This window comes from Nelumbo lutea, chromosome 3, assembly GCF_056320005.1.
Source record: "Nelumbo lutea isolate HS-2025 chromosome 3, American lotus-T2T, whole genome shotgun sequence".
Classification (NCBI taxonomy): Eukaryota; Viridiplantae; Streptophyta; class Magnoliopsida; order Proteales; family Nelumbonaceae; genus Nelumbo; species Nelumbo lutea.
This window is the reverse complement of record NC_142686.1, coordinates 43,123,276-43,145,127: the sequence shown is the minus strand read 5'-3', so window position 1 is coordinate 43,145,127 and position 21,852 is coordinate 43,123,276. Positions and strand designations below refer to the sequence as shown.

Sequence of the window (21,852 nt, the reverse complement as noted above, 5' to 3'; positions counted from 1 at the left end):
AATCAAAATCGAAAAAAGAAAAAGAATGTCTGTTTCTAAATAAAGGGTAATTTTCCAATCATGAGTGAACCATCCCCAGAATTTTGTTAAGGACCTCTTCCTTTGAGGTCTGACTCCCTTCGAAGATTCTACCATTTCTTTCACCCCACACTGCCTAGAACATTGCTGAGAGGAGGATGCTCTATGCTACCTTTCCAGCCCTGCTTAATCCTCCTAGGAACCATGCTCCTATGAGTCCCTTCACATCAGCTGGAAAGCATAACTTAACACCAAACAATTCCAGCAGTCTTAGCCAAACCCAGTGAGTAAACTCACAGTATGTCCATCTCTCCTGAATACTCTTTTTTATTATTTTATGGGAGGACTTTCCCAAATATTTTTTGGATCAATATCTTTCTAATATTTCCTAGTAATTATTTTATCATTTACCAGACTTTTACCACTCACTCAATTAAATCTATTTTTTCTTATTCTTTAAGAGGTCACTTTTCTCATATTGATTGTTATTATCTATCATCAGTCCTCAAAATCCAGCTTGGTAAAGTCCAGGTTAGAGATGTTGAAGCAGGAAGTTCAAGAGTTTATTTCCCAGAAAAGCGCTAGCTTGCCTAAATGTGTTCTGGAAAAGGTAATATTATCTTTGTTATTTCTGTATTCAATGGAAAGAGAAGTACTTGTTTGCAGATCAACAAGAGATTCTTACGTGGTACTGTTTGCAATCAGCTGAAGGATGCAATAGTTGAAAGTACTCATCCATTAGCTGCATCCTTGAGGACAAGGAGTGGATTGGACGAAGAAAATATTGATGCGAAGATGCACACCAGTAGTGATGATATGAACCAGGCGCCAAGAGAGAGCTCAGTTGAAATGGGAGAGGAAAAAGCAGTGACATGTTCAGGTGAAAAGGATAAGGGTAGGATTCATTTGGGTGGTGGTGATCTTAATGAAGATGCAAAGCAGAATGACAATGATGATGTTGCAATCCAGTCACCAAAAGAAAGCTCAATTGAAATGGCCAATGGAAAACCATTGACATGCTTGGATGAAAAGGATGAGAAAAGAATTCATTGTGATGACAATGATTTCAATGAAGCTACAAAGGGTCATGACACTAGTGATGATGCAATCCAGGCACTAAAAGAGAACTCAGTTGAAATGGCAAAGGAAAAGGTCTCAACATGTTTAACTGAAAAGCCAATTTGCTTTAATGATGTCAACTATCGTGCAACTAAGAGACCTAAATTGAGTATGAAGGCCAGTGAAGACCAGTCACTAGATCCAAGGGCAGGCTCTCTGTCACCCAAAATTAGGAACAAAACATTACATGACAATGCTTTGGATAGTATAGTTGGTGGAAAGGGGGAGAGTGCACTCTCTAGAGAAGGGCAAGCACCCTGTTCTGACAAAAGCAGAATTTGTGTGGATGGTGAAGATTGTCATGCCAATACTAATAGCTTTAAGGAAACCAAAGATGGTCAAATCAAGTCTATTGAGCAGAACTCAGGTTCTTTGTATGAAAATGAACATGTGCAAAAAGATCCTCCCGGTAAATTTTTAATATCAGCAGAGAAAGGTATATTAGAAAAAGAAACTCAAGTGCATGGTATGGTACAAACTGTAATTTTCCAGGATGATTGTGAGAATGCTTCCCTACAGAAGCAAAGTAGTGATAATGATGAAAACACACATGATCTGTCCCAGGGTAATAAAATTCCTCTAGAAGCATGTCTGAATGGTTCCCACCAAATTAATGTTGTAACCAAAGATGAAAATCTGAATCATGTTGAAACACATAGTTGCAGTGATGCCAATCATGATAATGTTGCTTTATTTGATTTAAAGGACAAAATGGTCATAGCAATGAAGAAATATAGATTTTTGAGTTTTCAAAGCATGTCCAATCATGATTCTCAGGCCACATTAGATTGGATAGAACAGAGACGCTGTAATAAGTGTAACAGGGGTGGCCAATTATTGATTTGTTGTGCCACTAATTGCCAATTGGCTGTCCATGAGTGTTGTTTGGGTTCCCCAGCAAGTTTTGACAATAATGGTAATTTCTACTGTCCCTTCTGCTTTTATGCAGAAGCAATTGTTGCATACCATGATGTCAAGAAAAAAATTTCCCTGGCAAGGAAGTCTTTTGCTGCCTTTACAGGTGAGAAGAATGAACAACAGCTGAAGAAACAATTTGAAAATATTCATTATGAGGAAACCCAATCAAGAAGATTTGAAGAAGTGGGCTTTCCTCGTAATATTCCTGACAATAGGCATCAGACAGAGATAATTCATAAGCAATCTGTGCAAGCAATGGAACATCAAGAAGCAGCAAATGATTCTATTGAATATAAAAATGGATATATTCCCTGTGAAGGAGGAAAGGCACCTCCTGTCCATGAGAAAAATGATATTTTCCTAACTGAAGGAGACGATTCAAAACAAGTTGATGACAATCACAATAATTTAGTGATGGAATGTCATCTGACCAAAAGTTATTCTAATACATGCAGTGATAATGACTTACAAGTGAGAGATGGAGAAGCAATTGCAATGAATGAGATATCTGATATTTCCTTGACCAAAGAAAAGGCAGTTGTGATTGAAAAACATCAATCTGTAGATTGGAGAGAAGAAAATAATAAACAGGTTGAAGCTGATTTGAAGCATAAATCTAAAAATTCACCCTGTAGACGCAGGGAGATGGTGTCATTAAGTCAGAGACTTGCTGGAGTACGAACTAGAAGACAAGTTTTACAAGGTAAATTCTCTTCTCGACCAAATATTACCACAAAAGAAACTTCTGAGGGTGAAGAAGATGATATTTCCTCTAATGACTCCAGCAGAGATCAGAAGCCAATTAGCCCCAAGTAAGTAGCAGTCTGCTCTCTGATTCCACCCAAACTGCGTGCATTTCCATATGCAGAAACCCTAAAGGGTTAACAATTATAATGCTTGAATTATAATTGTGCTAATTTGCTGGCTTTCTTCTTTAAGCTTGTAAGTAGCAGCTGCCACTAAGCTTTGTATTTGTGCTGATTTGCAGATTTCCTTCTTTAAGGAGAACAAAAAATCCTTGGACAGCTGAAGAGGAGGAAATACTGCTGGTATGAATTCATGGATACCAACTTTGGTTGCATGATCATTTTGTTGTTTTCTGTCAGACCTGATTGGATGACTAATATTTTTTAGGAGGCTTTGGAAAGACTATTGGTTTATGAAAACATAGTGTGGTTAGCCAGCTGGGTGTATGGTTGTATCATCCAGATTTTGGCATATCCTTTTTCCTTGTGTTTTGGCTAATTGTCAGTTTATCTCAGTGAGTGCTTTCAATTTTGCAGGAAGGAGTTAAGCGATTTTCAAGTACTGATGGGAAAGGTTTTCCATGGAAAAAGATCCTGGAATTTGGCTGCCATGTCTTTCATAAAACTCGTACCCCAGTTGACCTTAAGGATAAATATAGGAACATTTGGACAAAGGGAGGCCCAAGAGTGAGATAAGGTAACTGAACTCCATTCACATCTTTAGTGGTGAGAAGAGGTGAAGGCTTTCTTAACCTCTAAAGTTTTCTTTTCTGCTAATTTCATGCATGCCTGTTGTATCTCTTTAAAATGTAGATATCTCCTTGTTGGTAATAATAAAAAATGTAGATATCTCTAACTTTTGTTCATTTTTTTTTCACTTTTTCTTGATTATTTTGTTTTTTGTATTTATTTATTTATTTATTATTGGGGGGGGGGGGGAGGTCTATAGTTCACATTTGTTCTTGATGGTGTTGCTATTTTAAGCAACTGATATTGTCTTCTTATAAGTGTGGTTGACTGTGAGCGGTCTTATAAGAATCTCAGTTCCCAAAGGTACATCTACCCATTAAAGAACATTAAAGGCTTTTACAGGTTTACTCAATGTTGGTCCTGGCTATATGGATTCTTGGTAGGGGTGAACTTGATGCGAACCTCACCCAACCTTTGGCAGGGGTGAGGTTCTATACCTAGATTTCTTAGTCATTCACAATGTGGAGAGTCATCTTTCTTCTGTGTCTCTTCCAAGGGAGGAATGCCAACTGACCACATATTCTGCATGGTTTAAAGTATCAGTAACACAAAGAGTATCAGATATTCAATTTTAATATATGTGACAGGATACGTTTTGAACACTAGACTGGAGTCTTTTTTATCAATAATTGGAGTCTTGGATGATATAAATAGGGTATATACATAGAAGATTTTGTAGTTTATGAATATGTATCTTAGTCCCTAGAAAATAATATTATTTTTTGTTAATGTTTATAATTTATAAATTTAATAATCAATTAATTTTCATAAATTTTTTGATAGACATCCTCCAAGAAGAGACAATGTCTAAAGTTTAAAATCCAAAGCTTATGCAATTATGACAACTAGGTAAAGCATGATGTAGTTCCTACGAAAATCCCCATCCCCGTGATCTCCATTCCTCTTGATTTATAATGTTAACCATTTGTTTTTTTTTATTATTTAAAAAAATAAAATTAAAATAATTAAAACTTACAATCCTATTAGAAAAGATTCAACCATATTTTTAAAAATATTAATATATAGATGTACGAGTAAATATATACATATATAACGTATGCATACATATATACATATATATTAGTGGGGATCCCACGGGGCAGGGATCGGTGTCCCCGCGGAGCGGGGAGTGCTCTCCCCGTCCCTGCTAACGGGGATGAAAATTTCCCATCCCCGTCCCCGTGGGGGAAAATCATCCCCATCCCCGCCCCATTCGGGGCGGATCCCGATGGGGATCAGGGAAATGGGGAGAATTGCCATCCCTACCTAGATTCTGGTCAATGTTTTGAAACGTAGAGGTGTGACACGTAGTTTAGATGCAATAGGTATGGTCCTCACAGGGAGGCATACACGTAAGTCTTGTGTGGATGTTTTACACGTGGGGGACATGTACCCCCTGTCATGAGGTTAGACTTTAGTAGCGGAATAAACCAGTGGTGTCCTAGCCTGGGTGGCTGGGACAAGCATTCTGTGTTATAACGGCCAAGTGTAGTCCCTTTGATGGCTCCACCTAGGTCAGTGGCACTAGATTATGACCTCATTGCACAGGGACAAGGTGACTGTACCCCCTGTCATGAGGTTAGACTTTAGTAGCGGAATAAACCAGTGGTGTCCTAGCCTGGGTGGCTGGGACAAGCATTCTGTGTTATAACGGCCAAGTGTAGTCCCTTTGATGGCTCCACCTAGGTCAGTGGCACTAGATTATGACCTCATTGCACAGGGACAAGGTGACTTTATTAACTTAGGTTGTTTCATGGAAGGCATCTTTTACATGCCAAAGCCAAAGGGTGCTGTTTTGACAATGACTATGCTAAGCAATTGTTGGGCCTTTGAACACACCTAAGCTCTATGGCAAGGGATAGCTTGCTTTGTCTAGACATGGGGTTAACAATGATGGGGCACGGATATGGTTATGTCCATGAGGTGACTTCTTCTTATGCACAAGATGTAGTGCCCGTCCATGCATTATTCCCATGAGCGTGTGTCCATGAGGATCCGCAGTAGCCATTAACTAGGGCTGCCTTGTGAGGGGATGTGGTCTTCTGGAATGCCAAGGATAGTCACCTGAGGTGGTTGTCTACCCCTCCTCAAAGAGGACACTTAGCTTTTCTTGACTTTGAGTGAAAATACATCAACGATGCCGAAAAAGCAAAATGTAGAATTTATGATAATGCAACTCAACATAGGCCACCAAGCATAGGTAGACTAAGCTTGTTTTACACCATGACAGGCTCCCCCATACAATCCATTGTTGTACTCGACATGGCTAGGCCAGTGAATGGGCATCTGTTTTTGCCATATCCATGTGTACTTCAATTTAGCTGTTCCTATTGCAGTCAAGGTTATTTAATCAACGTAGGACTCGCTCATGTTGGCTGTGTTTGGGATGAAACATTTCCCCACACTGGCCTACTTGGACTTCACCCTCTGAGGCTAGGGTTACTCAAACTGTGTTGTGGCTATGATGTGTGATGGCCCTCGAAGCATGTGTGTCTTTATTGCTTTGTAGAGGTTAACTCATCTTTGTTTGCCATCAAGGCCTAATCCATGTGACACTAGCTTTTTGATGGTGCTATTGAATATGCTGGACTGGTCTTTATCTGTTGTTGACATCCATGTCTTGAGAAATCATTTCACCATGATGGTATGCCGGATTTCACTCTCTGTATTGGGGTTACTCAAACCACACTATGGCTATGACCACTGTGTTTTGTGTCCCTTGAGAGACTACAACCACCTTTGTGTTGGGCTATGATTCGCTTCAAAGGGGGTCAATTTTACTTTTGCTTCAAGGTCTTGACTGCATTCTGTACTATGTCTTGGCAACTTTTACCCATAGTTCTGTATCATGCACTGGTTGAAATGTTGTTGACGTCCTTGCACATGGACGTTCTACTTATGTACTAAACATGTCTACCAATGCATGATCATGTTCCTTTGCTGCCATACACCAATTAAATGTACCCACATTCTTATTATTCCAATATTTATGGTTTCGATCTTCGGATCCTTTTGGAGCTAATGTCACCATCTTGGTAATATTCTTTGTCCAGCCATCAACACGAACCCATTTTGGACCATCATCCCCACTCCAATGGTGTCTTTGCAAGGTTATAGAACAATGACTCATCTGTTATAAAACCATGATCTAGGAGCCATGCATTACATACTCTTCCACTCAAATCACTACAATATGCCTTCCGAGTGAAAATGATTCATATATTTGCCCTCGCACAAGCAGAATGAAAATGGCTCATATGTCTAATTGTCTATTGATAGGACCATTGGAATTGGGATTCAAGATAGAGCCTCTTGCCAGGCTAGTTCTTCATGCCTACTTGAACCTAGGGGTGGCAATTTTTCAATCCAACTTGTTAACCTGCCCAACCCACCCATTAATTATTGGGTTGGGCTGTATCCATTTAGTTTTGGGTCACTAGTGAGTGGGTTAGCCCAATAAAAAGATATTTAATGGGTTGGGTCATGGTTATCCAACAGGTAACCCATTAATTTTCTATTTCAGGTTTTCTACACCCCCCCTCTGGTTCATTACTTTGAACCAAGTGACAGAGTTTTCTTATTAAAGCAAGACCAGATACCAAGCAACGAAAAGGAGCAAAAAACAGAGGAGAGAAGTACACCTTGATTTTTTTCCATTTTTGCATCAAAACATTAAATTTCCTGTAACGGAAAGTTTCCAATCTGGCCACAACATACAAGGGCCAATATCTCAGTAAATCCAGCCTGATTGTCAAGTATCCTGTCTATGTACCTGTCAATGTTAAGCCTATGTGCTCTCTTAAATCTATTGATTCCAAGAATGGCAAGACCAAAGCCTAGTCTGATCAAATGCACAATGAATATTCCTAACCAGAAAATATCCCTCCAATGTCTCAGTCTCAATGGTTCAGAGTCCTTGCAAAGGGCATCGCTTGACTTCCATCATCACTAATCACACTACGCCCAACATTCTGAAATTAAAATATATGCTTCATTGTAACAATCATTGTCCTACAAAACCTCTTGTTTGAAAGCTCAAATTTTTATTAGAATGTTTTTTAATCAGATTTAATATTTTTTTTAAAGTTAATTTGAAGAAGACAAAGTATTGCTACTTGGAAAAGGCAGCTGAAAATTGGGGAGCAGGGAACATGGGAAAGAATTTGATGTTGTGTGGTGGCGATTGTAGCAAAATTATTGGCATCAGAGGAGGAACTTTCAGCACCACTCATGGCATGTCTATTGGTTAATAGTTGCAGTCATGCCGAAAAAACACACCTTAGTTAATAGTTGCAGTCACGTCGAAAGAGCAAACCTTAGTTAATAGTTGTAATTTCCTTAAATTTTATTTATTTTTTCGTTTTCTTTTTTATAATTTGTGTTATATTTTTCAGTAATTTTTGGTTTGCTTTTCATTTTCCAAGTTTGGTTATCATTTCTGTTATACATTTCTCTAATTTCTGTTAGTTTTTTTTTTTTCATTTTCTGTGTTTTATATATTTTTTTGTATTTTTCTTGCAGTTTTTTGTTTTTTATTTTATATGTTTGTTTATAATTTTATTATGCTTCCTGTAATTTTTGTTCTTTTGTATTTTTTGTGTTTTTTATAATTTTGTATTTTCCGCAATTTATTTTATATTTTTATGTAATTTATGTATGTATAGGATTAATGGGGCAGACAGGTTGGGTTGGGTCAAGGCTGGTTGGGGTTGAGCCCAACCCATTTAATTTTCTCTAAATGGGTCAGTGGGTTGGACGGGTTGGGTTGATGCTCAACCCAAACTCGTCCAGTTGCCACCTCGACTCGAACCCAATGAGTGGGTGTAAATGGATCACACCCCACATTTGTTATTGCTGATGATGTGCTGCTTTAGACTGGTTGTATGCTGTTACCCTCGAAGTGGCTTTGTTGTTTGGATTGAGTGCCACTTATGTCTCTAATACCATCTGTCACAAGGTTAGGCATTGGTAGTGAAAGAAGACCATGTGACGTCCAAGCTTGGGTGGCCAGAACAAGCCTTTGTGTTGTAAGGACCAAGTGTAGGCCCATTGATGGCTCCATCAAGGTCAGCGGCACTGGATCATTATGTCATTGCACATGGGTGGGTGAATTCTCTAGCTCAGGTTGTTCCATGGGAGGCACCACTTATGGGCCCTAAGGGGGATAGTTCCGATGATGAGCTAAACTACCAATGGGCCCAGAATACACCCAAGCTCTGGGACAGGGGATAGCTTGATCTGCCTGGACGTGGAGTTGACAAAGCTGGGGCACGAATATGGCCAACCCTCATGCCAAGCCTCCCTTTTATGCACAAGGTGTAGTGCCAACCCATGCACTGTCCCCATGAGCATGTGTATGCCCATGAAGAACTCTGGTAGTCATGTTGCCATTAACTAGGGCCACCTTGTGAGGGGATGTGTGATCTTTGTGAGTGCCATGGGTAGGCACACGAGGAGATCTATCACCCCTCCTCAAAGAGGACACTAAGCTTTTCAAATTTTGTGTGAAGAATAGCCAAAAAGTCATTGCAGAATTTATGATAATGCTACTCAATGCAGCCTACAAAGCATAGATAGACTGGGCCTATTTTTGACTGTGACAGCTTGACGGGTGTATGGAGCCACCAAATACATACTATGGAATTTCCATAATACTTATATTAAACAAATTTGAAGGGTTTTCATCCTTTGATTATGTTTTTTTGGTAATCATTTTCTGGATTATGTTAATATATAATGGGGAAACACGATAAAATGGTTACCCCACATATATCTATAGCATTTTATTATAAAAAAGTGGCATAAATACAAAAGCATAAGAGGTGTAAGCCTCTTGTATAAAGTGTAAAGGAAGCGTACACCTCATATTCCTCTAGAAATAATGACAGTTTTGAATATAGGAATTAATGACAGTTTATTTGAGAGATGGAACACCCACTATGTTGATATTGGTAGGGTTGCAAGTTGGGTCGTGTTATCCTGAACCCAACCAGAAAAAAAGTTGGGCTGTGTTGAAGTTTGGATTAGAGTTAGGGTTTAAAAGTGTGAAGTTGACGTCATTTTTGGTTGGGTTAGGGTTGAGGCCTTGACCAACCTGAGCCCAACTTAGCTTCATATTCATATGTAAACATATATTTATGTTAAGTACCATGTATTTATCTATATGTTTGTATGTATATTTGTATGTCTACAGGTTTAAGTTTATTGACACTTTTTTAAAAGCATGATAACTCTGTTCTTCTACATATAGTAATGCTAAAACTGAATTGATCTCAGCCATTGAGTTTCGAAATAAGAGCATTTGGAAAAAGGAAGTAGAGAAGTTTGGCCAACTGGAGGGTTAATTCGGGTTGGGTCTGGATTGATCTCAACCTCACCTAACCTGACCCAACTTGCACCCTTAGGTATTGGGTCTATATTGTTAGATATATTATGTGAGTATGGGCAAATACTATGATATGGGTGGAATGGAGTTTTGGTCATTCCACCTGTGCCACATGCTGAAAGCCTCAAAAAGTGACACCGGTCAATTTGACTTGGATTGGGCTGGACGGTTGGGCCGTAAAACCTGGGAACCAAAAGTCATTCCAGTTTTTTAGTATTCCACCAAAATATGGTGGAACCATTGAAAATCGACCAGCTTCCACCAACACAGCCAGTTTTCACAATCAATCTATGATGTTTTTTTTTTTAATAATTACAATTAATCTATGATGTATGCATATTGTGGTCATATGTATGCATATTGATTAAACATGCAAATATTATAAATAATATGTTAGTTGTAAGACCCGAACCCTGACTTGTGTCAAAAATCAAGGAACTAGCCATCTAGCCACCACTTACACGTGTTATAAATTTCAAAACCGTTTGACCTATGGCCCAATAAGCATTTCAGTATTGTGTCACCTTGATCAACTTGTACCTGTGTTTCATTCTTTTCAATTTGACATTTTACCATAAAAGAAGAGGTCATTGTTTAGCAAAGCATGATGATGATGATGATGATGATGATCATCTAAGCTTTCTCCCAACCATAGGGGGTTTGTAAGCTTGCCCTGACTTCATGTCCAGTCCATAAAAAATCAGAATATTATAAATAGGATCCTATAATAATAATGTATACAAACAATAGTTGTACAAATATTTTAATCTTTGAATCCTTAAAAAGTATAGTTAACAAATCTTTAAAATTTTAATGTCTTTTCATCTTTTTACTATGCACCCTGCACAAGTGCATAACACGTACCCTTCTATTAGTATGCAATAAAGAAAATGCTAAAGTTTAACTTCGTTAGTTTTTTGGTGAAATAACTCTGTTGAATAATTAGCATTGATTATGAAATAAACAATTACATATGTTTGGTTCTAAGCATAGAAACCTGAAATGAACAATCGTACACCATTGTTTACTATTTGATATTGAACTCTGAAGAAGCATACATCAGTGCATTATTCATTCATTTATTTGGGTAGACAATATTCGACTTTTTACAACAGAGGCATTAAAAATTGAACTATGAAAGCAGGGGAAAGGTGGAAGGGGAAGAAAAGAAAATGAATAGAACAAACAACCTCGTTTAATTTTTAATTCCACAAGTTCATAGACTTGGTACATTTACTAAGATAGTAATTATTTTTTCATAAATAGCTAAGCTAGTAAAGTACATTTACTAAGATAGTAATTATTTTTTCATAAATAGCTAAGCTAGTAAAATATTGTCTGAAACCTACCTGTGTCAAAAAATAGTAGAACTATAGTAAGGACTAATTAGGCCATCCAAAGCAAGTTTCAACTTTCAAGCAATTTGTAAGGACATTTTTTTTTTTGCAATTATTTTATATGATGTTTTGCAAAGACTGGTAGAACAGAGTTGAGAGATTCTGTCTAGGCATTTTCTTTTAGGAGCAAGGATAATGAAAGCATTATTAAGGTCTTTCAACATTCTCCTTAACTCAAGGAATTGTAACATTGCATCCACAACATCTCAATATTCTTCAAACTGCTCTTAGTTCAACTTTAGTAAAATATTACCAGGTTACAAAGGCAATTTCACAGAAAAGGAGAGGAGTAAAGAAGAGTTTGTGTATTGGCCCGAGCGATCCACTGGATTAGAACATTGGACTCTTTCACAGTTTTCATCTGATGAAATTTGGAGAAACTGTGAAGTGATGGCTAGATGAAGCAAAGGGTTAATTCAGGTTTGGTCGCCTCGTCCAAAATGTTTTTCTAAGTTAAACTTCGATGGGAGCAATCAAGGTAATTCTGGTCCTAGTATAAGAGGAGTAACGAGAAATACCAAAGGTAATGTTATTACTTTATACTCCGGCTCATTGGGGATGGGTCTTTTGCTAGAGATGAATTGATAGCTGCAATACAAGACATACAGATTGCAAGTGAGCTAAGTCTCTCAAATGTAGTGATTAAAGGGGACTAAAAACTGGTGGTGGGATGGTTGACAGAACCATATTCTATAATTTGGTGATATATGAATTAGATCAAGAAATTTAAATGGCTTACCAGAAACATGAATGTGAAGAAATAGTGGGTGAGAAGATCAGCTAATTGAATGGTGGATGTTTTAGCTAGGGGTGATTGGCTGAATAAAAATTGTTTGTATTGGGTTCAAATGTAATATGCTTTTTTGGGAGGGGTGGCGTCTCGTGCCTCCTTAAGGGATGTTTGTAAAGCTTTCAGTTATTAATAAACTTTGTTTTTACTCATTAAAAAAGGCAATTTAGGCTTATTTCAGTTATTTTGCGAAAAAGTTATCTGAAAACCTCTCAGCACATACAAATTTACATTAACCAGGAAGGCAGGAACAGTCAAATTCAACACCATTCACATGGAGATCCCTTGCGGAAGCAAAACCGGGACCAACTGCGAGTCTGCGACGACAACACCCTTGTGACATCCAATAAAAGTGCTCCAGGCCACATTTTTTATTTTAAATGTAATAGGCTAGACATGAGGAAAAAAAATAAAAAACAGATGATGAGTCGATCAAACTAACAGAATGCAATGGAGACTGGTTTTGTTTATGAATGTTCTGCAACACTTGTAAACAAAAAATTAGAACAATGAACTCTTGGAAACAAAAACTGGAACTACTCTCTTCAAAAGTGTGCTTATGCACATTCGTGCCTCTTCAAGCCATTGTCAGTTCAAATGTGCATAATCTACTCTTCAAATTTAGAATTTATTTACGGAAAAAATAAAGACTATCCAATTACCAATACATGTTCAATGAATAAGTGTTCCATTGCATACTAAATTAACTGTGGAAGAATAGAATGGATTGGACGAGTGTTGAGGGTACTAGCGGAATAGAGTATCAGAAAATATCTTTCAAATCAGTCTCATATGCATACATCTCTGCCACTGTTCTCCATTATCAAAACACTTGGATCATTTTTTTTTCCGTTAAAATATAGCAGGAAAGTTAATAGACTTCATTTGAATGTCATCTTAACCTTACGAAAATCTCCATACATCAAATAGTAGGATTTTTTAATTAGTCTTTAGTTCAACCCCTGGTCACTTATACAGAGTAAAAAACAAAGGCCCACTCGAGCAATAAGAAGACAAAGTTTTCCTGTTCTGACACCAACTTGTAAATTGAAATAAGCAAAATAAAGCAAAATTTAGAAGAAATAAGAGGTCAAAGAGAAGAAGAATGTTACTCAGAGATGTTGAGTTGGATAAGTTAATTTTAGTTGTCCACCCTCAACAATATAAAACTTTGCTTTAAAAGTAGAGTTACATGCTGGACCATGCTTTAAAGTAAGGTAGAAAATAGCCTACTTCTACAGAGATCATAAGATAGAACAACCCCCCCCCCCTCCCACCTAACCCACCAACTCCAGTTTTCAAAATAAACTTCGTTTGCTGAAAGATTGTTTGATTTGGATCTATTCCAAATTTCCAACATCCAATGATAAGAATTAATGAGTTCCAACAACTTTAAATATACTTGATCACAATTTAGAGGACATTTTAAGAAAGTGAAAGCATTAATCATGATTAATCTTAGAATGCATTGAAGAGTTTTTTTTTTTTTTTTTTTTCCCGATAAGTAGCAGTTTTTAAAGATTAACATCAAGGAGAACTAGAAGCACTGATTTTCCTTGGAAATTTCAATCTGACTAATAGATATTTTGAACCCAAAATATGAGAGCACAAAGCCTAAAGATCATTATTCAGAAAAAACTAGCTTGGCTAGGAGGGATTTATTAATTCTCTCTCTCCTTAAAGCTAGAGCCCTTTCGGTGCTACTTATCCCACCAAAATTTTCTTTGGTGATTATTGATGTGGATTAATCAAGTTACCTCATTCATAGTCATCAAAGCTTTACCTTTTTATTTTATTTTGTAATTGGTATATATATATTTTTTATATATCGGAGTTTCTTTAACATATCCATGCATATTCTTAAATTTTCCACTATATTCATGCATATTAAAAAATTGCCTTTTCAAATCCCTATGCTGTGTTTCAAGATTTAGAACATTGGCCTTGGAATAGCTGATATTACTTCGAGAGGTCTCCATAAAAAGAAAGTTAAGATCACAAATGTTTGAGCAATAGTAGAAAGGAAAAGAAGCAGCAGCTCAGCATAGCTCTCCAGTGTTTGACACAAGGCTGATGACCGGCTAAATTACCACATGGTTATAGGCAGTTTGAATTTCCACACCATCCTTGGACGTGAAAAAAATGGGTGTCGTTCAACCTAATAAGCCTATCTTTTTTTTTTTTTTGATCAATAATAAGCCTATCTTTTTATAATAACAATAACAACAAATAGTAGTAAATTTAAATTTAACCTTGTGTTATTAGCTCATATCTGACCGATCTTTTGTGTTTAGCCCTTTGTTGTTGATTCTTTTAAGAAATGGCTTCTTTTGTTTCATCAAGCAGCAAAATAATGGATCATTTTGGTTCAAGAAGATTGCTATCACGAAGAGCAGCATATTTGAAATGTTCTTGTGTACAACAAGAGAAGGTTTGGTTTGCTTTTATCGATCAATAAAACAAGTTCCATTTACAAGCATCAAGTCTCTCGGGGTAGAGAAATTACATGTTTCCACTCCAACATTCCTTGACCCAATTTTCCTTACATTTGGCAGGAGACAAAAGCATCACACCAATCGTAACTAGATCAAGACAGAGCTGCCTCTCCATTAGAACTTAGAAGTTAGAACCAGTTTCTTATATTATGTACGACCTTCATGATTTTTGTCTCTGCAACTGCAAGAATTTTTCACCAAATGGAATCTATGAGCAAACAGGTAAAAGGAAGAAAAGGAAAAAAAAAAAAGCAAAAACAGGTGAAAATTGAAATCACAGGCATAAAGTTGACATTCATGCTCAAGTATAACACGTTAAGATACTTCCGAATGTTTCATGTAACATCAACTTGTCCAGATAGATTTATCAAGAAACGGAGAAAAAAAAAACGAAAAGAAAGCTTGCTCAGATAGATAACTATTGATGTACGTAGAGAAAGAAAATCATCGCTTTGAATTGAAATATCCACGACATTTCAAATGATGATTAATATGGTTTGCTCATGTTTAACATGAGCTCGTTACTAAACTTTGGAAGAGTACTACCGTATATGTTGATGTGCACCCCGTCAATGTAATCAACCTATCTGTCATGAAAGAACTATGATTTACATTTGTGTATAAAAGTAAAAATGCACATAAACCCAAAGGTTCAAAACATCGACTTGTGCAATGTAAATCGTATAGCGTATTTTCCAACTTGGAATTTCAACTTTCGTTCTACTTGTTTTCTGGCAATAACTACCAAAATTAATGATATGGCCATTACTTATTAAAACAATCAAACCATGCATTTTTTTTTTTTCTGAGAATCAGCGACTTCAAAAGCCGATATGTATGGTACTGTATGACATCTGTCAGATATGTTAAGCCTTGCATGAACCCATTATTGCAAGTTTTCATGCACGATGCATCCAAATTTAAATGGTGATCCGTGTGCCAAATATTTATTGTACGTTTATAATTTATACATAAGCACCAAAACCTTCAAATATATTTATTTTATTTATTTGATACAAAGAAATATTTAAATCAAGTTAACTAAATATGCAAGATATTTATTTCTTATACGTCTGTACAAGCATTGATATAATTTTTTGTATCATACTAAGTATAGAAGAAATGAGTTTGGCTTTAAAAACCAAAAAAAAAAAGAAAAGAAAAGAAATGAGTTTCAAAATAAATCCATAGCAGTCTATCGATCTGTTAAACCTAATGTTTGGTTTAGATAGAGAACAGGTAGAGTGGGCCTAGCATTTCACCATGTCCTTCAGGTTGAGGCTTCTCATGGAGCACACCCTACAACACATCCCAACTGGGAATTGGGAACATTTTCCGTACTTATCATGGGGAGATGTTCCCAGTGCACGGATGCAGTGTGCCAAATTCAGAGATAATGTTCTGAAATCTGAATACGAATAATATGCCAAAATGATCATAGAAAGCAAGAGTTAACGGGCAGAAATAGGGGAATCATTCAAGGAAACCCAGGATAGTTTGAAGCGTGGATTGCCCAACGTTCAACCTGTCTAACCTTCTCAATCTGGACAGAAGTACTGAGGTAGGGTTGGTATTGGATTAGTCAATGACAATGCCAAGTTGATAAGAGGTAAGGCCCAGTCATCCCCAACCCATTGCCTGTGTCTCAATGTATGACCAAACCTAGAGAGCCTCATCATTAGTACTTTAAACAATCTAGAGTTAACTATTAACTGAAGTATTTCTAGTTGGTTTGTCGTCCTTTTAATTAGTTTCTTGACAAATTAAGAACCATATCCGTATGCTTGGTGAAAAACCAAAGCTCAAATAGCTCATTCAGCCAAAAAAAAAAAAAAAAAAGGCTTTACAGTAAAGCTTAGTAGTATGCCTGTTTGGGAGGACTGAAGTGGAATGGCTTCTGACTTTCTGAGGTGGACCCACACAACCAGCCTATAAGATATGTGAGTCCGGATCAGCTCCTCAGATCATGTTCCAGCCGTAGATTGGGAATATCTCTAGTTCTTCTATATATTATTATTCAGGGAAGATGTTCCCAATGATGTGTCTGTGAGGTCGGTGTAAGGAACGCTCTGAGGAAAAAATTCCAGGGAGTTCAAATCAGCTGTTAGCAAGTAATTTGAAAGGCTGTCTACCTCACCCTGTATCAATCAATAGCTTATCAAGAGCGCTTGAAAGCAGCTGAACCAATTAGGTGAAGGTTCAGCTCACCCCTCCCAAAGCATTTTCTTACGTCCTTGCAAATCGCAACGACAGTGCTTGGCATGGAGAGATGAAGATGGGGTGCTATGTCCAAAACTATGTTAAAAGCAAGCAACTCAAGTTCTTATGCAAGAATGTGGGGAATAAAATATAGGAATGAATCACCTTTCATTTCATTGTAAATGATGGCGGGTCCCCCTCTTAGACTTCCTACGGAATGGCCTGCAAGCTTCGACGCTGAGATCGACAGCTGCGGCGAGCGCCATAAAGATGGCTGCATCCTCAACACATGTCACATGCCGCATGGCAAGTTGCACCAACGGCTTACTACTCTTCCCTTCTCCTTGCACCCTACAATTCATCACAAAACCCCCCACAATGGGTGCCAGGGATGCGAAGTCCCCACTGCTTCTTGGACTTGGCACTGGCGTTGCCGACGGTGTCTGCCTATCTGTGTCTATGACAAACACCCCACCTTTGTCAGCACTAATCAATTTCTCTGATACAAGTAGGCCACCCCCCTCCTGACCTTCGGAGAGGAGGTGAAAACGACAGCATATTGAATCTCTAATGCCTCCTCGCTCACGCCATGCTTCAAGTTTGCCCCAAGGTTGCCAGCTCTCGGGCATACAGGCATCTGGACGGACAATTAGCCAGGCCCCAGGGTTGGACCGTGCAACACGATCGCAGCCGGTTGATGGTACAAAGGGGGTTGCCATAAAGGCAGCAGCAACTGCTGAGCCAGAGAGATCATGAATCATCACCTTCCATCCTTTCCTTTCTCTCCTCTCAGCCTCTTCGTCCATCCCATTTCTGGTGCTTGACCAGTAATTGCTCATCGGGTCCAGCTGAGATGCCCTGTTATTTCAACAACAAACGAAAAGCATAAATCCGTCTGAGACCCATGACATTAGTGATGTTACTGTTGTCAAAGTGAAACTTCAAGGACTACATTAGCATAAATTTCAAAGTTCAAAGTCCAGAGAAGCACAATAATACAAGGTAATGTACTACTTGTGACAACTGATCTGTGCTCTCACCATGAAGAACGGTGGCTCCTTCACAATACATATTCATTGATTAAACTAGTGGACCACCTCGACCACCATGGCCTCAAAACAACTAACCAAACAAATTAATCTTCAAAATATTCTCATATAAATCTCCAATTACTTGGAGGACTTGGCTCATTGACCAATATTCTAACATACTGAATGGTCCAGGGAAGCCCATGATAGCAGCACATTCAACAACCTAGTTTCGATAACCATTTAGACAGTATGATGGAGGAACCGATTATGAAGATGGTAATGGTATTGGTGAAGAAACCACCAATTTATGCAGATTATAGTTGACACTTCTATATGCTTATCTGGATTTTTATGTGCCATTTGTTTCTTCTTCCCATTTTGAATTAGGTGATTTTGATATGTTTTCTGATGACAATGCTACTTGTGAGAAGGGAAAAGATCAATAGCTAATTCTTACCTCCTGTCACGACTGAACTTGCAACTGAAAATGGGCTGCTTGACAGCTCCCCTAAGTTGAACTATTTGGGGGCTCAATGTTGTCTGATCTTCAAACTGGAAAACGTATCTGGGATCTGGATCCAACTTCACTCTTAGATGCAGCTCGGCTCTTGGTTTACCATCTGCCTGCTTGTTTTTCCCAATTCTAGTCCACCCATGGTGAAGTAACAATGACTTCCCTTCCCCCCACTGAGGACTGACCTGCAACTTAAATGTCCCAATCAGCTGCTTCTTGCTGCTGACACCACAATGGAATCCCTGCCACCCAGTAAAAACAGCAATCTCTAAATAGGCATTAGATGGATGGAAACAGCCTGGTGCTAACAGTGCTCTAACATCAGATTCTTCAAGATAGAAGCTTGTAGCAATGCTATGAGGGTCAGGTGTGGCCTCGGCAGATGAGATTAACGGAACTGATGCAGTCTGAACAGGAAAGCCTCGTAGACGTATCTCACATGAACATGGAGAAGAGGATGCATGGATTCCAGATTGCCCTGCCTTAGCAGCTGACGCTGTGATTCTCAGCCCCAGGGATCCGATTGACAGCCTCACAAAAGCTTGGGGATCCATACAGGTCACAAGTCTTTCCCCATTAATTAGAAATTATCCCCTAAATTGCTTGAGGACCTGCTACAAAGGTAGTCAGCTAACAATCAGGGGGAAGAGGAACGAGCCGTGCATCAGGACCAACTAAGCATCTCAGCTGCTCATCCAGGACTTGAAGACCTGACGGTTTCATCTTACTTATTTTAGTTTTCATCCAAAAGAAGATAAAATAAATAAGAGTCCATTTTGTGCCTAAGAAAAGCCCTTTCTCCATCAATGAGAAGGGAAGCAATCTGTTAAATAAGATCAAAGATTACACAAGAAATGCACGGCATTTGTGTAGGTAGAAATCCATTTCTAAGCACCCCTCCATGCTAAAAGAGAAAGTAAAGATCTAGCTGCGGGGTCTACAAATTGGAAGCAATCCAAATGTTGCCTTTTCTGGATAGGAATTTTTTTTTTGATAAATTTTCTGGATTGAATTTATTGAACCATATAATTTTAAAAGTATAAATACTTTTGGCTCATTGAGCAACATTTACCAGTAATAGTATAAGAATGTTACAGATTTGCGTTTACACAAGGAGTAAATCCATTTCTCCCTCGTCACCTGTACATTTTTCTCAAAATGTTTCAGTTTTTTTTCCCAAATCAACTGATTGGTTCTTGATTGTTATCAAATTTTTTGTCAGGAGTTGTCTCTACTGTCCAATCTTTCCAATTGGAAGATGGAACACTTGCCCAACATGGGAAGTGCACAAGATCTCGAGTATGGAGATATCTACCGAAAGATTACTTATTCTACAACCCAACTTAAGTGGTAAGAAAATAATCAGATATACAAAGAAGAAAAGAAAAAGGAAAGAAGTGGTATATTATATATAGCAGTGCAAGTTTGGTATTTTCTTTACACCATGATAAAGTGAGTGAGATTCCTAAAATAGACCCTTTTCTCATAAAAGAATGCAGTCGCTTTCACACAAGGCAAGGAAGATACCAAAACCTCCCCCACCAATTAGAATTTAGAATCCAAGGTAACTCTCTTGCCAAGCTCCCAAGATCTAAATCCGGTGCTGCAACATAAAATTGAAAAACCTACACACTCCCCGAATGTTGTCTTTTGCAGGACTCTCACCACCACCACCACTCCCCAATGCAGCAGCGAAAGCTATTGCATAGACGCACAAGTCCCGTTATCTGGTTTATTGCCATCATCTGCACCATTGTAGCCATTGCAGTGATAGTCACAGGCCTGGTTGTGTTCATTGGCTATTTGATCATCCGACCAAGGGTACCCTCCATAAGCGTCACACAAGCTCATATGGACAAGCTAGGCTACCACGAGACTGGACAAATGGATACCCAGATCAGTATCACCATTAAGGCAGAGAATGACAACGCCAAGGCTCATGCAACCTTCTCAGACTTGAGCTTGTTTCTCTCTTTCAATGGGATCAAAATAGCTCAATTGACAGCTGTCCCCTTTGATGTACCCAAGAACAGCTCTCTTGACCTTCCTTACCTCGTCCAGTCGTCGTTAATCCCATTAGCCCCGGAGGGGATGGAGGAAGTCGATGCGTCATTGAAGCGGAACAAGATATCATTTGATCTGAAAGGCGATGTGAGGGCCCGGTGGAGGGTAGGAGTTCTAGGGTCTGTTAAGTTCTGGGGTCACATGGCCTGCCAACTGCACTTCTTTCCATCGAACGGGAGCAGTCTAAACCCACCACATTGTAGCTCCAGGTCTCAGTAATTCAAGGATTCAATTATGCTTTCCTATTTAATTTTTTTATTGCTTATTATAGGTCATATTTTTCTCCTGTATACTTTCTTCTTTCCAATGTTCTTCTTGTTCTCTTGTCATCTGGGATTCTAGAACCATAGCTTGCAGAGAAGATACACAAGAATTGTAAATAACAAGAAGCAAATAAACTCGTTTTTGGTTTTTATATTCTGTATAGAATATTTGGGATCAAAAGCAGCACAAAATGAGTGGTTTCTCACTCACCATGGAAGACAAAACACAGTTTTTCTTTAACTTTTTTAGTCAAAATTTCTCTGAGTTCATCCATCAATCACTCAACTTGCATAGAAATAATCAAGAAAAGCTAAAATAAAAAGCAAAAGGCAAGTGCAATAATTAAAGTAACCCATTATGCATAAACTGTACACTGAGAGAATGAAAGGGGGAAAGCAGGGAAAAGAATTTATATAAAACATATAAAGAGTAAAGGAGCAGAGGCGGACCTTTACATGAAGCTTAAGCTTTCTCTCTAATCAACACCACCAACGCCACCCCGGCGCAAACTAGAAAACCTAGAGCTCAAATCGCTAGACACACAGCAGAAGCTTCCCCCAGAAAAGAAGAAAAGAAGATGAAAAGAAGCAATTCTCGAGGAAGACAGTTAAGGAAGTGGAAAGAAAAAGAACTGCGTTTTTTTGGCAAAATCCACTCGAGATGATAGAATTGCAGCTTAAATCCTGCAAAAGAAACCTCTAAAGTCTAAAAGATCTTAAAGAGAACAACTTTCACGTGGACACAGTTTAGTCTCACAAAAGCCAAAATCTGAGCCGAGAAACAGTTGAAGATCTCGAACAATTCAACCCAAACCAACTGATAAACCCTAGGCTCTCTCACACCGACTGTACCTCCGGTCACCGAAATCCTCCTAGAAACACTACAAAGCTTCGCATTCACGGAAGACAAAAGAGGAATGCAGAAAGCAAGCGAGTGAGCGAGAGAGAGGAGGACGGAGACGACTGACGACAACGACAGAAAAGCCTGGAATGTGAAATAAAAGAAGGAAGAGATAACAAAAAATTATAGAAGAAAATAGTTTTTTATTAATTAATTAATTAAAAATAAAAAACAGAAAAAATGGAAGAACAGAGAGAGGGGTCCCGGAAATCGAATACAGCTGTAATCGAGCATTCGAGTTTCTCAATTCTCATCCCACGTT

The 21,852-nt window shown here is 38.3% G+C and overlaps 3 protein-coding genes across 7 annotated transcripts in view; 2 read left to right on the top strand and 1 right to left on the bottom strand.

Annotated features, from left to right (window-relative positions):
* The window catches only part of LOC148864546 (uncharacterized), a 25,483-nt gene extending 10,934 nt beyond the window's left edge, over nt 1–14,549 (top strand). The window contains exons 3-7 of one of the 4 annotated variants that reach the window (XM_088976996.1): nt 521–628; nt 724–2,867; nt 3,044–3,104; nt 3,339–3,498; nt 14,470–14,549. In XM_088976996.1, coding sequence (XP_088833122.1) covers nt 521–628; nt 724–2,867; nt 3,044–3,104; nt 3,339–3,497 — 2,472 coding nt within the window. In that variant the 3' untranslated portion in view covers nt 3,498; nt 14,470–14,549. Of the gene's footprint in view, nt 1–520; nt 629–723; nt 2,868–3,043; nt 3,105–3,338; nt 3,499–11,589; nt 12,289–12,363; nt 12,698–14,469 lie in introns of those variants that run through there. The other 3 variants (XM_088976995.1, XM_088976994.1, XR_016109716.1) reach the window with 3 other exon arrangements.
* On the bottom strand, nt 14,501–21,852 carry LOC148864544 (nuclear factor 1 A-type protein (DUF1005)). Of its 2 annotated transcripts, none has more exons than XM_088976997.1 (4): nt 21,140–21,852; nt 18,306–19,072; nt 16,983–17,675; nt 14,501–14,799 (listed from the first exon to the last, which is right to left on the bottom strand). In XM_088976997.1, exons 2-3 carry the CDS (start codon nt 18,914–18,916, stop codon nt 16,991–16,993), a joined length of 1,296 nt encoding a protein of 431 aa, XP_088833123.1. In that variant the 5' UTR covers nt 18,917–19,072; nt 21,140–21,852; the 3' UTR covers nt 14,501–14,799; nt 16,983–16,990. The 2 variants fall into 2 exon arrangements, with proteins under 2 accessions (XP_088833123.1, XP_088833124.1); XM_088976998.1 differs by having other exon boundaries at nt 18,306–19,089; nt 21,140–21,684.
* Nucleotides 19,354–20,841, top strand: LOC148864545 (NDR1/HIN1-like protein 12). Its single transcript, XM_088976999.1, has one exon. It carries the CDS (start codon nt 20,046–20,048, stop codon nt 20,643–20,645), a length of 600 nt encoding a protein of 199 aa, XP_088833125.1. The 5' UTR covers nt 19,354–20,045; the 3' UTR covers nt 20,646–20,841.

What these genes read in the sequence shown, in the direction of transcription:
- LOC148864545 (XM_088976999.1), top strand. Translation starts at nt 20,046, where the DNA reads ATGCAGCAGCGAAAGCTATTGCATAGACGCACAAGTCCCGTTATCTGG.
- LOC148864544 (XM_088976997.1), bottom strand. Translation starts at nt 18,916, where the DNA reads ATGGATCCCCAAGCTTTTGTGAGGCTGTCAATCGGATCCCTGGGGCTG. An exon ending in AAGTTCAGTCGTGACAGGAG is followed by an intron (nt 17,676 to 18,305) that starts GTAAGAATTAGC and finishes TTGAAATAACAG; the next exon opens with GGCATCTCAGCTGGACCCGA.